This window comes from Microchirus variegatus, assembly GCF_963457635.1.
Source record: "Microchirus variegatus genome assembly, chromosome: 10".
In the NCBI taxonomy this organism is placed as follows: Eukaryota; Metazoa; Chordata; class Actinopteri; order Pleuronectiformes; family Soleidae; genus Microchirus; species Microchirus variegatus.
The window spans coordinates 8,170,631-8,186,819 of NC_139811.1; the positions used below are offsets into that span (position 1 = coordinate 8,170,631).

The following is a 16,189-nucleotide window of genomic DNA, read 5'->3' on the forward strand; positions in this document are numbered from 1 at the left end:
CTTATGATATGGCGTAGTAATACTGTCAGTTTTCAAAGTAGAAAACTGAAATATCTCTAAATTAATTGATATTGAATTGAACCAAAAAATTAATCGTAACGACACCTTGTGAATCAGCTATAAGAACTATGAATATTTATTTTACTTAAAAGCACTGCTGAAGCTATGGTGGGTTTGGAGTGGATGTTTGCCAGTGAGTTTGAGCCTGGGTTGTTTCCAACTACAAGAGCACATATTGTATTCCGACATTGTGTGTGTGTGTATTTGAAGAAATATGGCTCCTGCATTTGCACATAAACAGTTTGTGGACCACCTTTTCCTAACACTGAAGCACCCCCAGGGCAGGCACGCGGTGTTGTGACTCTGATTCCTTGAATCCGTTTCACTCAATTTAGTCACTTGCACGTCACATGTTGCTCATGACTGTGAGCCCAGGGCGTTGTTTTAGCGTCTCAAAATTAGCTTTCCTGTGAGTCAGCATTGACGGCAATTGGAGTCAAACAAAGTAAGACAATACAAGGAGAGTGTGTTTATGTTGTTAGGAGGAATAGAGGTGCTGGTCACCTGCTATTCATAGTTCTAGTAACGCTAGTAAAGACCCTCATATGCAAAGCTCCACGGTCATCACACGGTTTTCACGGTTTTGATTTAACGGCTCCATACAAGAAAGAAATCATTGAAACTGTGTTAATCGATTATGAAAATAATCGTTATTTGCAGCCCTCGTGTAAAGGCCACATTATACTTCTCCGACTGCGTAATGCGTTATCCGTCTGCGTCACCACGTAGACCACTCGAGCCTTTATACTTCTGCGTCGTGGTGACGGATAGGCGATGCAATTTCCCGCCCGATCAGTAGGGGTCGCTGCGCAAGGTTGTTGTGCTTTTGGCTACAGTGAGCAATGGCGTCCGAGGGAGAAACAGTGGCCGTTGTTGAAACAGTGGCCGGAACGCAGTTTTAAGATAATTTGAGGCGAGAAATTGGCCATTTAGAGTCTAAACATGTGCTGTGTGTGTTAAGATATGACGTATTATATAGTTCGGCAGCGACGAAGTCGGCGGTGCCCAGCTCCGCCTCTGTCAGGACGCCCGGTGCGCACTGAGTGCCGGCACAGAGCAGCTTCGCTTCGCCTGTCCTGAGGACCAATCGCAGCTCTTGCCGTCTCCGTTGTCCCTTGACGGAGTGACGGACAATTAAAAAATATTCCGTGCAGCCGGAGACGACGCAGAGGCTCTACAACAGGTTCTGCGTCGACGCAGAGGACTCTGCGTAACCTACGCAGAGCACTTTACGCAGAAGTATAAATTGGGCTTAAAGCTCTTTACAGGCATTCAAAGTTTGACTTTGGCTATCCTCAGACTTTTTCTCACTTGCACCACTTTAGTAAAATATATAATACCGTCACTTGTGGTCGCAGAATGATTCATTTGAATGGTTTTGATCCTCTGACCTGTTGTATGATGACACGAGAAGACAGTGAGCTAATAAGGCTGGTGCAAACACAATCAGTGAGCAGCATGTTAGCAGTCCGCTGGCCACCGGGCCACACAGTGATGTTACAGCCTGCCTTTAAAAATTTTATTTCTTAAAGGTTGGTTTGGTTTGGCGTGTCAACATACATCCCAAAGGCCAAGGCCCTTTGTTTAAATCTTGGTTCACACAGCACCACAAAAACTAGTGTAAACACACTAAGCCTATCTGGCTCTTCCCATCTCTCTGCTTAAGACAGTTTACCCCAATATCTGCAAGTCCTCTGCGTTACTTAGGCACACACTGGACATATATAGACAAACCCACCCCCAACAATAGCTAAATCTCTGGTCCAAGGCCACTCCCTCATTCAGTTATGCCGGTTGTGCAGGGTTAGCAGCTGGGGGGAGGTCAGAGACAGCTGGCATTCTCCAGATGATTTGTGTTTGTACATGTGCTGCTTTTCATTGGAAGAAAACTCCAGTGATGCTGCGTGAAGGACTGCATGTCAGCCTCGGCCAAAAACATAGTTTCTCCCCCAACCTTTCAGGTTTTGCAAGATACTGTTCTGTAGTAAAGCTATAAATTATCAAATGGACTTTGGCTTTTTCATTTAATTGGCGAGATACTGTTGCACATGTATGCACTGACATGTCCCAAGTCTTTTTTAGTAGAATTTAATATTCAAGAGTTTAAATAGATTACAATTATGTAAACACAGCTTAAGTAACATGACATGTCTTTGAAAGGAAAATTACATTTTGTACATTTATGGGAACAACAATGTAGGCTTAATTTGTAATGGTAAATCAGCTGATGTAGCTTCAAGGATATTTTTCTTGAGTTCCATAAACAGTAAGTGGCCTATCCTGTTCATATTGACTTGGAGACATGTGGCTGCAAAGACACATTTAACAAGTAGGCTCTTTAAAAATATATATTTAAAGCTGTATTTATTATGATTTTATTTGTATCCTATGCTCCAATACTTGAAGCTGAAAAACACTTACTCAGGCATTCTCTAAGCATGCTGCACATGCACCCTCTAAGGTGACAGGAAATCATTTGTTATGAAGCTAAATTTAGCACTGTGGTTGCATTCCATTGTTGATACTTGTTTGTGGCACTACCCTGAACTAATTCTCTCTTCTTTTTTCTTTTTTTTTTTGTCAACACCAGGTATTAAATGAAGAGTGTGATCAGAACTGGTACAAGGCAGAGCATAATGGAAAAGACGGCTTCATTCCCAAGAATTACATAGAGATGAAACCCCATCCGTAAGTATTGTGAATACATGTTCCTACATTTTTAGATACAGTATTTGTGCAAGTGCAGGAGTGAAAGCGGACTTCTTTGCAAGATGTTGTTCTGCCTTATATTAACAATTTTCCATAATGAAGCGAAACAAAAAGATATCTACAGGCAAAGGGATTGTTTTTCCACTGAAGGCCTTGTTGACTTTGTCATGTGTACTCAATGAATCCTGGGATAGACTGATCACAGAAGCTGTTGGATCCTTCATTGCTCAGAAATGGAAAGGACAAATTGGTCATGTGTGAGTTTGAAGGTTTCCAGAAGAACCCGTCTCGCTTACGTAATCAGTCTTAAATTACAGCGTCAAGTTTATTTAGTGACCGATGACATGCAACGTTTGTTATTTTAACTGGGATGCCCAGAATTAACTTCTCGACAAACAGAAATTGCGTCTTAACATTTTCTACTTTGTGAACCATGTGTCTTTCCAACATCAGTCTCTCACTACTGCCCTGAAATATGATTTCACTTTCACTAGCTTATGCAGAAGGATGCTGCACTACAGAATATCAACACCATAACAGTATTGTACTGTATCTGAAAAATTATATTTTTAACACTTAGAGGGCTCCATGCAACGCTCTGGAGGCAACAGTAATACTGCGCTAGTAAAGTGAGACGGCTGCAAACAGATTGGAGTATGACTGAAAACAATAAGAAGTGCCCACATTAACTTTCTGCTCTAAAAAAAATCAATTTCTCAGCTTAAGCTAAACCACCTTTCTACCACTGTACCATTCACAATTACATTTGACTGTATGCAGTACCTTGTGTTTGTGTGTGTGTGTGTGTGTTTGTGTGTATCAAACCACTTTAGACGACGCCTTGCAGAACCCTTAGAGAACATTACCTCTGGACCTGTGCTCAGTGCCACATTAGCTCTCTCTATTAATGTGCTCGAGGCCTCCTGCTCTTAATTGAATATTGACCCTGACTGCATCATTGTAGTGGATCTATCAGATGTGTTTTTTAAGGGGGGGTTATTCGACTCTGCCTTTTTTTAGATTTTCGACTGCTGTTGTGGTGGTTTTGTTTTTGTTTTTTTTCCATGTCCTTTGTACTAATGTGGCAATAACACTCAAGTGTTTATAGTCTTCATTGTGGTTATGTGGAATCGATATTCATTCAGCTCGGCTTCATGGAACTCCCATAGGTTCTCTGGAGTGTAACAGCTTTTATACATCCTTTTCAGCACATGCACACCGAGTGCAGTGTTGTCTTTAGATGAATGTACATGTAGAAGAATATTGCTTACACTTTGATACACTCAACCACGTGGCTCTCATCAGACTCGGTGTGTTTGCTTTCATCACTTGCCTGTCTCACACAGAAGGTGAAAATCACCAGTTAAATTGATTGTTTCTTTAATACCACTTTCTCATTAAGGATAAGATGGGATTCATTTTCCTGCCTCACTCATTGCACCCGTGACAGAGGGCAGGGCAGGAGTTGAAATGTCTCCATGAGATAAAGGACTTTCTTTACAGGTGTAACAATTACCTGATACAAATTGTTTTTTAAGTAAGAGATAAAAAATAGATAAACCAGTGTATTTACTTGAACACTCTATGAGTGAACCTACCTAATACCGATCTTTTAATGTTAAGAATCAGTTTAATGAAGCTGCTCTCTTGAAACTCTCTCATGAAAGACATTTTGTCTTAAAGACATCAATAAGCATTGATATATTTTGATTATTTTAATGTGTAATTATAAATGAGTATCTCCAGAAGCAGAATTTTCTTGCATTAAATGGTTACATGAAAAATGTCTTCCATGAATCCTGTCTCAGTATTGAATGATTCATTCAGGAGAGACTCTCACCCCAGCTACCTACCTTAGACACATGTGCTTGGTTGTTGTATTGTATATTAACTCTCCAGGTTTTGAAACACACATGCATACCTTGTAGAAGGCTGTAAAATAACACTTAACCTAGCAACTGCTTCTAAGTATACAAAAAAAATACAGTTTTGAATTGATAAAACAAGAACTGTTGAGCAGGACTTTTAATGCAAAGCATCTGCTTTTCATAAGACTTCCTGTTGAATTACCCGTTTTACAATCAAATAGCATACAGGTCATATTCCCACCAAGGCCACATACATCTCAGAAAGCTCTATTTGCTGGTTTTGAAGACATTATCCTGTTGTCAGCCCACTTTTCAGTATGTAGTTGTGATGGTGCAGGAGAAATATCTCGAACACTACTCTACGAGTGCCTTATTCACCCATTGTGGTCACAATTAAGTGCTGCCCAAAAGCACCAGGCACCCATACAACCCAGCACACAGACACACAGCTGTGCTGTGCAGCAGGACACAAGGACACAGTACAGCCTCTGCCCCAAGTCCTCTCTGTTTGTACACAGAAACTTTCCTCTGAACCAACAGCAACTGTGTCTGTGTGACCGTTGAATGAGAGTGATACAACAGTATGAACATTCTGAGTGTTCCACCTGGGTGCGTGCATGTGTGTGATGGCTCTGTTGTTTCCTCGCTGGGTGAAACAGACTCTGTGTGCATGTTTGCTATGTTGCCAGACGGATACAAAACAGATTAAGAATGTGCCCTTTTATTATTGATTATCCCTTTTATAAATGTGTAAAGGAGCCAAGATGTCATCTTTTGGCTAACTGTACCTTTTTTATTTTTAATTATTGACACAAGTAAAGAGCTTTCACTGGTTTTGCCCTCCATTTGTCTCCTTCTCCGACTGTCACACACATCACATTAGTAGAAGTATAAAAAGAAGAATATATTTTGCCACTATTAATAGATAACGACATTTTCTGCTTCCTTGTATATGGAGGGCAGTGCAGCTTCACGGGACTGTCCTAAGCACGTAACTTTTTTCCTGACTCTCTGGTGTATACATGATCCTAAAGTCCACCATAAAAGCTGGACTTTCCTCCTGTGCATATTTACCTCATTAAGTATTAAGTTCAGTGCCAGGAAACAGTGGTGTGATGTTTACACTTACACCCACAGACTTTCATTTGATATAGCTGCTCATATCTGTGAGTGTATGTGGATGTGGTGTTGGCTGTAATATAATTAGAGCCACAGTCGATTGGCTAGCCCCCATCTTGTGCAATTTATTTGCCTTCCATCATCATCCTCCATTACCGTTTTCTCTCCATTCTACTTCTGTTACTATTTGATAGTCTATTTTACTTATTTATGTACCTTTTAATTGTGATGTTGATGCTGTAGACTCGAAAGATCAGCTCATATTTCATGTTTCAGTAATGTGACGAATACATATTGCTGATTGTGGTAAATTGGGATAATTTCGACTAAATGAAGTCTATGTCTTACTTCTTACATTACTATAGATTCTGAATTTCTGATGTTCTCTCTCACACACGTGTACTTGTTGTGTTCGTCCTCTAGGTGGTTCTTTGGGAAGATTCCTCGGGCCAAAGCAGAGGAGATGCTAAACAAACAGCGGCACGATGGGGCCTTCCTCATCAGAGAGAGCGAGAGTGCACCGGGAGATTTCTCCCTCTCTGTGAAGTAAGCGGCTCCATGTACCACACTTCATTTATCTATACGTTCAGTTCACGTCGCACTTCACACAACGGTGGACGGTTTCCTCACGTCTGATCTGCTTAATATGTTCCCATACTTGGTGTGACTGAGTCATAAGCACAACCACTTCCTTGTTTTTGGGAAGTCTCTGTGCTGCTGCAACACTCACTTGTTTCATTTCCTCTTATTTGTGCATTCTGACTTACAGTTTGCAGCAGGTTTCATGTGACGATGTTGTTGTTAAGAAACGGATCGTAATTATTGTCGGGCCCTTCCCGGTTACTCTTGTGAGCAGTGTCGATTTCGTCGAGGAAAAAACTATGATGTAAAAGTACGTCAATTACCCTTTTTCACAGACGAAAGCGAGACGTTGAGTGCGTAAAAATGAATTAGATGTGACAAAAACTATGACGAAATCTACTGACACTTACATCAATGTGTAAAAACTAGACAAACTGAGGAGAGAACCAATCAAGAGAGAGGAATAATAAGAAGCGATTCAATCGGACTAATCTCTTTGTGACGTATGGAGGTTAGGTTGAGACAGAAATGACAGTGTTGGGAAGAAACAGGAGTGACACATTTGGTCAAATAATACGTACGATTTTTTCAGAAGGCAAAAGTCTTTGTAAAGCATGACAAACTCAGAGGAAAAAAGCACAACAAACCTGAAGCAGCATTTGGAGGCACACTAACGCTCAGCTGTTGTGGTGAAGATGCTAAACTCCAAGTGTAATGTAATTAAGAAACATTTTATTTGAATTATTTAACACAAATAAAAATGTTTCATATCTAAACCGTAAATTCAAACCGTAATAATAACATATTAATAGATGGGATGATGGAGAAACATTTAAATATTCACACAAATGACTAAAACATCTCAGATGACTATGACTAATACTTAGTGGTATTTTTGTCATAAGACTATAACTAAAACTAACACAAAATTTGCTGACAAAATTAACCCTGCTTGTGAGTCGTCGTGTTACTGGCACAACTGAGTCATTTGACTAACTTTTACACATATTTGATAAAAGCAGTTCATGTGTGACTGTGACACTGTGCACTGCCTTCTGTCAGAAATAGCGTTTTTTTTTTTTTTAAATACTGCTGTAAATACACCACCCCTTACAGTTTCCTCTCCATGTCCTTCTGCAGGTTCGGAAATGACGTCCAGCACTTCAAGGTTCTTCGTGATGGCGCTGGAAAGTATTTCCTATGGGTGGTGAAGTTTAACTCCCTCAACGAGCTGGTGGAATACCACCGCACCTCCTCGGTCTCTCGCAATCAGCAGATCTTTCTGAGAGAAATAGAGCAGGTCCACCAGGTAAGAACTGACATCACCTTCTCACCTTCATCACACACACACACACGATCAGGACACACATACACATATATATATATATATACATATACTAGATATAGAAGGGTTAACTTTAGTGTGTAGAGATGAACACAATCTTGTTTTCCCTCCATCTCCGGTCTAAACCCCATTTGTGGGGAAGTGAAGTTCTTATTGCCACAGAAACAGAAAGCAATGATGCTTGACAGCCGTACCACAATACAATCACACCACACAAATGCATCGTGCCGTTTGTAGAAAAGCAGACAGATTAAGTGCACTATGGTTTCTGGCCATTTGTCTCATTTTATACTGAATATATTGTACAAATGCTGCCACAAATTATTGATTTTTCAACTATAAGCACACACTCAAACACCCCCCACAACAGTATCTACACACCGCTGTTGACTATTTTACAATTATTGAACTAATCTAAAGACAAATTTTGGGATTTATCGAACAACTGGTTTGTTTATTACAGATTATTTCACGACAAATTTAAGTTAAATAATGATTCTTTTCTTATAATCTGTTGATTACTTTTTCTGCTTCATTGTACTACCATAATAGAAAGCTGTATTCGTTATAACAATTTCAAGACTGTGTATCATAGTTTCATGTTTGGCCTAACGTCAGTGAAAACATTTAACTGAACTGAATTATTCACATGCTCCAGTAAACACAATCACTATCTAGCTTTAGGTGGTGGAGTGTAAGGGCCCAAGCCTGTCCTTTTTATGGAGATTGCACTATGGGCACTTACAGTAGATGAGGAATTCTGGGAAATGAAGTATGCTGCAGGTTTTATTTTTTTTGTCAGCTTCAGCCACTGAGGAAAAATGTGAAAGCATGTTTGCTTCAAGTCACTCATCCATGTTCACTGCTCTAGCATTAAAAAATGGTGTCTATGTTTTCAAATCCTGACAATTTTTTCAGTCATTTCTTGCCTCTCCTTATTAGCCATTCATATTGTTCTACTTCATGACGTGATACTGCCCCCAGCACTTCCTCTAGTGCACTGCAGTTACAAATGACCATTTATGTTGTTTTACTAATATGCAAATACACTATTTGAAAGTCGCATCGAATTAGTCAAAAATAATCGTCAAAAAAATCAGTTCTTGAGCCAGGGGTGAATTTCGCGCAAGGCAATGTGAGCGTTGAGCATAATCGGAGCTCTTCTTCAACTAAAAAAATGTCCATCTTGATACAAAAACAGTTTAAATTACTAATCTCTTCCCTCAAATGATCTTGGAACTGTGATCCAGGACATAGACAAAGTGTTATTTTTAGTTTTTAACTTAAATTGTGCTTTTTTTCCATAGACGATACATTATGTAGACACCTCATGATCACAGGTATATAGTCCTGCCTCCATCTTCGGTCATTCAAACAGACCCTTCTCATCAAGTTCAATTAAGTTTCAATTATGTCAACTTCTTGCAGCGTCATTTTCTGAGGTGGTAAGAAATCATCCGTTAATGTGTTAGAGTTGTTGCTGTGTTTGTTTGTTTTCATCAACCTGACCTTCCTTCTCTTCCTGTTGTGCGCGCAGCATCCCACATATGTGCAGGCGCTCTTCGACTTCGACCCCCAGGAGGAGGGAGAGCTGGGTTTCCGACGCGGCGACTTCATCCAGGTCCTGGACAACTCCGACCCGAACTGGTGGAAAGGAGGCTGCCACGGCCAAACGGGCATGTTCCCCCGTAACTACGTCACCCCTGTCAATCGGAACATGTAAAACAGTCAGAACCATGTAATCAGGAACAACAACCACAACACGGCAACCATCACCACCACCACCACCATCTTCATCATCATCAGCCCCCACCTGACCCTCTTAAGCCCCGCCCCCCCATCCACCCACCCACCACAACACTCTTGGCCATTCCACAGTAACGGGAGCAGACAGGAAGAAACGCAAACAACTGAAAGCGAGATGAGACAGGGTAGGTGCTGTTGTAGGCGTCTCTGTGTGGGTGGCAGCTGAGCACAATCAACTTTAACTTGTGCTAAGAATGTTCACCACCCCAGTGATCGCCACGGTGACGATTTGACTGTCTTTGAGGGAAATCAGAATGCAGAGAAACTAACGCGTAGTGCGCTCCAACCATCAAGATAAATGATTCCACCGCAGCTGCTTCTGTCTTCTCCTAAACTTCCTAACATTCTGCCTTTCTTTGTTTATTTTTCCCCCTTCTTTTGCCGCATGTTGTTTTTAATCTCCCTAAATGAAAATGCCTACCGATGAAATCCTAACTCTGTTTTAAAGAAAAATGACATTAAAAAATATAAAAAAGAAGAAATGGTTTTAAAAAAAAAAATGTACAAAGAAGAAGAAGAAGAGAGGAAAGAAAAGATGCCATCTACAAGTACAGCAAGTTTCCATGTTTCAGTTCATTGGCATGTGAGCATTGTACATCAGCCACTGGCTGTATAAATAAATCAACTATAGAGAGAATCCATTTTTTAAGAATATATATTATATATTTGTATGTGTTTGTCTGTTTTACCTCTCATCAAATTGTTTTTTTTTTCTCCTCCATTTGTAAATTATGTTCAATCCTTATGTTAGTCTGGTTAAGATAAGACCTAGTAGCTCTAGAATGTGCTGAATTGTCAGTCAAAGTTTCTTTTTTGTTTTGTTTTTTTTGTTTTTCTGAATCTATCTGAGGGCTCTCGGATTAAAACAGCATGCTATTCAAGAGTCATAAAAAGGTTTCACTTGTGTATAATGAGAAGAAATGAGAAGAAACCGGAGAGGAAACACTTTCTTGTCAGGAAGCGAACATTGACCAGCAAGTAGAGCCACAAATGCTGCAAGAGCTGTCGTATTACAAAGCCCCTCGTAAAAGGTCGGACACCTTTTCAAAGCCTATGTATTTATTGCAGCGATTTTACTTGGGCAGTGAATGTAGCTGACCGAGGCCATAGACATTACAATGAGGGAAGCAAGGTCAGAGAACTGAACTACACAAACCACGCAAGGGATTTTTAGGAAAAGACACGCCGAGTTAGTAACGTCGTCAATATTCACACACAAAAAAAAAAGGCAGACAGTTGTATGAGGACATGTACAGGTAGTTAACATGCATATTCAAACAGTCATTACATGCATGCATACGCAGACGTTCTCCTCCCCGCTACACCTGCACGTAGTACGGAGGCGGAGTCTGGATAATCACAGTGTGTAATAATCACCAGTGCAGATCTGCAGCTGGCACAACAGTCCAGAAATCTGAGAGAGCGTCTTTTATGCTTCAAGTTGAGAGATCAGCTTCAGTGATGTAAAAGATTTTATTTTATTTTATTTTCCTTCGTCCTTTTTTTGTTTTGTTGTCCATTGTGGCGTGTGGTCAAGCACTTTTTTGTTTCTGATCCAGTTGTGTGTGTGTGTTTGTTTACTGTGTTTGTGTTTTGTCGTTCTCTCTGGATAGTGCCTTTCTCTCTGGTATTTCAGTGTCTCCAACCTGCTACTTTGAGCCCCCTCCCTTAACGGGGTCTGCCAGTCCTGCAGTGAGAAACAGTGTACATAATCCAACCTGTCCCATCCAGCAATGACTCCACTCCTCCTCCTCCTTACTCCTTCCCTCTTTACATCTACCCGCCTTCACCTTTGTCCTCACCAACGTGGAACTCTTCTTATTTAAATGTCTCTCGCCTTGTCTTACCTAATGATACGGTTTTGTTTTGCTCTTCTATTTTTTTTTTTTTGCATTTGTTTTTGTTTTGTTTTGTTTTTTGTTTTCAATTAATAAAATGCAATTATTAAAAAAGGAGAATATATTTTTGTGGTTTATATTTTTTCAGTAGCATCACCTGTGCAGATTCTCCACAAGAGGGAGCTGCACTAACGTATTTACTGTGCGCATAATCGTGGCAGTTTGACAAAAATAACACAAAAAAACACTCGTAGCACAAGGTAAGATTGTCCTAACCTCTTTATTTCATGACATGTTAACTATTAGTGTATGAATAATAGTTGGTGTATGTATATAAAATGTGATAATTAGTGAGAGCTTTTACTGTTGCTTAGTTCAGGGCCAAGTTAGCAATTGGTCCTCAGTTCTAAGTTATGTGCTAAGCTAACGCCTTGCTTTGGCACGTACTCCCCTTAAAACCTCAATTAGCGGTTTTCAAATAACATCATTTGCACTGAAACTGAAATGTGATTGCAAAATGTTACCGTCGGTGAATTCGAACATGTCTCTTTGTGGACAAGGACGGGCTTGCTCTTTTTTGTCCGTTTGTGCTAAGCTAACTTGGCGTTAGCACCAACAGACGTTAGAGTTGTCTAGATCTTTGCTAGCTCTCGACCAAAAAAAAGCTAACTTTGACACTTGACTGCTGTGATAACCTTTACAAACACAAATTAATGATGTAAAACTGTCGTAACCACAAGTGGAAAGAGTGTTGAAATATTCTACTCTCGTATAAGTACCACTATTTTGGTTTTTAAAAAATGTACTGAAGTACAATTAGCAGTACTAGTCTGTACTCAAGTTAAAGTAAAGAAAACGTGTATAGCTTGTCTTTTTATTTTTGTAAAAGGCTTTGATGTTATTGCTTTCTTCCCTTTTGTGACTTTCATTCAGGGTACAGAATGTTCACTCACACTTCAGTGCAGTATGATAATCTGCCCGCAGACTCGGGATGAATCATTCGTCTATTGTGAGTGACAGATGAGCCTCATTTTCACCAAAACCACAGATTAGTATTTTTTTTTTTTTCAATCTACATGTCACAAAACATAGCAACATCTGCCGGAGAGGGACTTCCTCTCCACACAAGAGAAGTGGAAATGAGGTCAGTGATTTTCGTTAAAGGTGATTTACATAAACGACGCTGAAGTTAGCCTTAGATTGGGCACTTAAGGGGAAATTAAGTGATTGTCTGTTTTTATGACACTTGTTAATGTGAACACATTTTAGACATTTTAGATAAGACACCCACTGTTGTATTTGTGAAACTTTTATTATATTTGTGAAAATGTTAAAGGTGAGATGTCACCGTTTTTGTTTTATACCTATTACTTAAACCTCATCAGACCAGGTCTGGATCAAAAACCACTTTATCTCAAATCTGAACTGGATTAATCTACAGACTCTGAAGATTCATAAAAACACAGTCTCTGATTTGTGAAACCTTTATTCTATTTGTGAAAATGCAATAAAGGCACATTTCACCATTTTTTCGACATATATAACACTTTGGACCAGGTCCTGATCCAAAACCACTGTACCTACACGTCATGTGCAGTTTGCATTAAGTATATTAAAAATTATTCCATAATATTAAGGTGCATCGTGACAAAATGTGACAAAATCAAATGTTAATATTTTATATGGAAAGGACTGATTTAAACAATTTAAAAAAAATGATTATAGCTTCATTATTTATGAACGTATTTTGGTTCTCTAGGTGTTTTAATGTAACTTCTTTGAAGGAGCATCTAAGGGTTAATCTAATACATGTCTCACATACAGAACCAGGTCATATTTCATTCTCAAACACAATCGCGAGCATCATTCTCAAACACAATCGCGAGCATCTCCCTCTCAGATGATAAGCATGTGTCAGCGCAGAGAAAAGTGATGACGGATGAAGATTTATTGAAGAGGCGTATGTGCAGCTGCTGCGTCGCTGGCTGCACTCAGCCTGCAGTGCAGTGAGATCTTTAACGTCGCGTTAGCCGCGGTCTGCTGCGCCGTCTGCCCCATATTTTCACTCTCCTCTCAGCCTTTAGTTGCCTCTCAGTGAAGTTGCCTTTGTGACAGCAGCGTTGCATCCTCTCTCTGGACAGGACTGTGTTCCTCTTCTGAGAACATTCCCTCTGCTCCAGTGCTTCTATTCATCCTTGGTGACATGCAGCAGTCATTGTAGCTCACTGCCACATTTGCACTGCAGCCTCTTGTCCACCGCCGCACGGCACAGGCTCTACTTTAAAGTCTAAAACTATGTGCAATCATAAGTCGCTCATATGTGTGGAGGCTTTTCTAAAGTATAAAGCCAAAGCACAAATTCTGCTCCAGGGGTTTTCTGCCCTCTTAAGCTTAGCCGGGCTGTTTGCCATATGGTGCTGCCATAGAAGTGGACATCAGCAGTGAAAGCCGGCAGCCCTGCACCCTACTCTGTTTGGACATTTTAAGATGATTGGTGGATTTACAAGTGAGGAGGACATTTTGTGCAGAGATGAGAAGATTATTGTTGGTGTGTGAACTGATGACCTGTTTGTACCCCCAGCATCATAGACGGACACACGGATAGATAGATCATATATTATGATTTTGCTGTTTGCCGTTTATTGTAGTGTACGAAAGAGTCCAAAAAAAATGACTGAAAATTGATGTGACGAGTACAAAGTAGTAATTGAGTTGCCGTTTCCTTTCTATCATTTCAGAACCGTTCCTCGCTCAGAGATCCAGACTCCAGACCCGGAGGGCCTCAAAGCTGGATGCTGTGTCTTCTCACGTCCACACACCTTTAATGATCTCACCTGTGTGTCAGTGTGTGTAATATATGGAGTCATGAGCCCATTGAAACAATCTGCCTCGGCATGGTGCAGGTGTCTGATATATCGCTGTGTCGCTTCAGCTGGGTGTGATATAAAATTAGAAGTGCATGTGATGGAATCAGCCTCAAATACTCTCAAATACTGTCATTTCCCAATCAATGTGCTGATGTATATGTGCAGAATGGACAAAAACCCTTTTATTTATTTTGTGCAGGGCATGAGGAACAGAAAGGAACAAATAACCCTGGGAATGAAAAGAGTAACCGGCAGTATTTCACAGTGTAATCGGATCACTAATAAGAATTGCCTGAAAGATTTGTCCAACATACGAAGACACAAGTTTACTGCAGATGATACAACAGAGGGGGCCTAAATGTCTTATCCATCATGTACTATTACAACAATTATAATCAGGCAGTTTAAAGTCTCTCTAAGGCCCCCTAGTGCTAGTACATGCGTCTTACGTACATGAGCCCAACAGTCACTGTCACTGATGCTGCTGCTGCTGCCAAATACCTGACATTTAAGTCTCAGTAAAGTGTGGGAGCAGACCGTGACCACAGTTAACTGTCTGACATGAGTGAACAGCTAACAGTGAAAACATCAGTCCAAATCTATGATTCATGGCTGACTTGTGAACTGAAAACAATCATTTTTGGTTGAATACTGCCACCTGCTGGCTGATGTCTGCAGTCCATTCTTTTCTGCCATTAACATTTGTTTTTTTCTTTCTGAAATGTTCTGTACGCATATGCTTACATATAATTATTATTACTATTATTATTATTGATTAATTCTGTGCTGCTGCATGTTACAAATCCCTGCAGTCCCATTTATTTATCTGAACACTGGGGGGCGCTCTCTTATTATTTTTAATGCACTGTAGTGACACCCTCGCTGCCTTTGTATTTGTGTTTGCTTACGGAGTCGCTGTAAAACCGTCTGTGTGCGTGTGTAACATCACGGTTTATGAAATGTACTAAAAAAATGTTATTGTGATATCAACAATAAACTAAATGTTCGTTGTCGGCAGGATTCGAACCTGCGCGGGGAGACCCCAATGGATTTCTAGTCCATCGCCTTAACCACTCGGCCACGACAACTGCTGTACACGTCACTATCACGGCTGAGCAAATTTGACCTTTGACCTCTATTAAGTGATTAATAATTGTAAATTCAATTACAACAACACTCCTGCCAGGATATGCACCTAAAATATTCTACCTAAAGGATGGCTGTGTTGATGTTACACCAAAAGAGTGGGTTTTTGTAGTGGTTTGTATTTTCAGAGTTGCAAATCTACTGTATTTTGATATGTTGCGAACACGACGCTGAAGTTAGCCTCCGATTCGTCACTTAAGGGGAAAGTTAAGGGGAAATGAACTTGATGCACAGAGCAACTGTTTACACGATTGTCTGGTTTTTTTGTGACATTTGTTGATGTGAAAACATTTTAGACATTTTAGGTAAGACATTAACCTTGCATGACACCCACTGTTGTATTTGTGAAACTTTTATTTTATTTGTGAAAATCCTAAAGGGGGAGATTTCACCGTTTTTGTTTTAACCTAGACCAAAAACCACTGTACCCAGACTCTTGCAATGGGGACTAGATTATCCTCTACAGACCCTGAAGATTCATAAAAACACACACTCTGATTTGTGAAACCATTATTCTGTTGGTGAAAATGCAATAAAGGCACATTTCACCGTTTTTTTCAACATATACACTTTGTTAGGACTTTGTTAGGAATTTAGGACACTAGCAATTGTTCAGTAAACATTATTTCACTTATTTCCTGCAAATCTATGAAGCCTAGCCTTCAGTTTATTCAAAATGTCATGCTCTATCATCATTGTATTCCATTAGATAGGTAGTGCAATTATATTAAATTTTGTATGCACACTATGTGTGTTTCAGAGTTTAAGTGCAATTATCCTGTACAATAATCATACATGTATATATGCATATCTGTGTGTATATATATATATTTATCTTGTTTTCATTTT

At 39.9% G+C, this 16,189-nt stretch overlaps 1 protein-coding gene across 2 annotated transcripts in view; it reads left to right on the forward strand.

The window, feature by feature from the left end:
- Nucleotides 1–11,318, forward strand: part of grb2b (growth factor receptor-bound protein 2b) — a 28,747-nt gene extending 17,429 nt beyond the window's left edge. For both annotated transcript variants that reach the window (XM_083897050.1, XM_083897049.1), the window contains exons 3-6: nucleotides 2,651–2,748; nucleotides 6,180–6,302; nucleotides 7,479–7,647; nucleotides 9,221–11,318. In XM_083897050.1, coding sequence (XP_083753176.1) covers nucleotides 2,651–2,748; nucleotides 6,180–6,302; nucleotides 7,479–7,647; nucleotides 9,221–9,406 — 576 coding nt within the window. In that variant the 3' untranslated portion in view covers nucleotides 9,407–11,318. The remainder of the gene's footprint in view (nucleotides 1–2,650; nucleotides 2,749–6,179; nucleotides 6,303–7,478; nucleotides 7,648–9,220) is intronic.
- The last annotated feature ends 4,871 nt before the right edge of the window (nucleotides 11,319–16,189 follow it).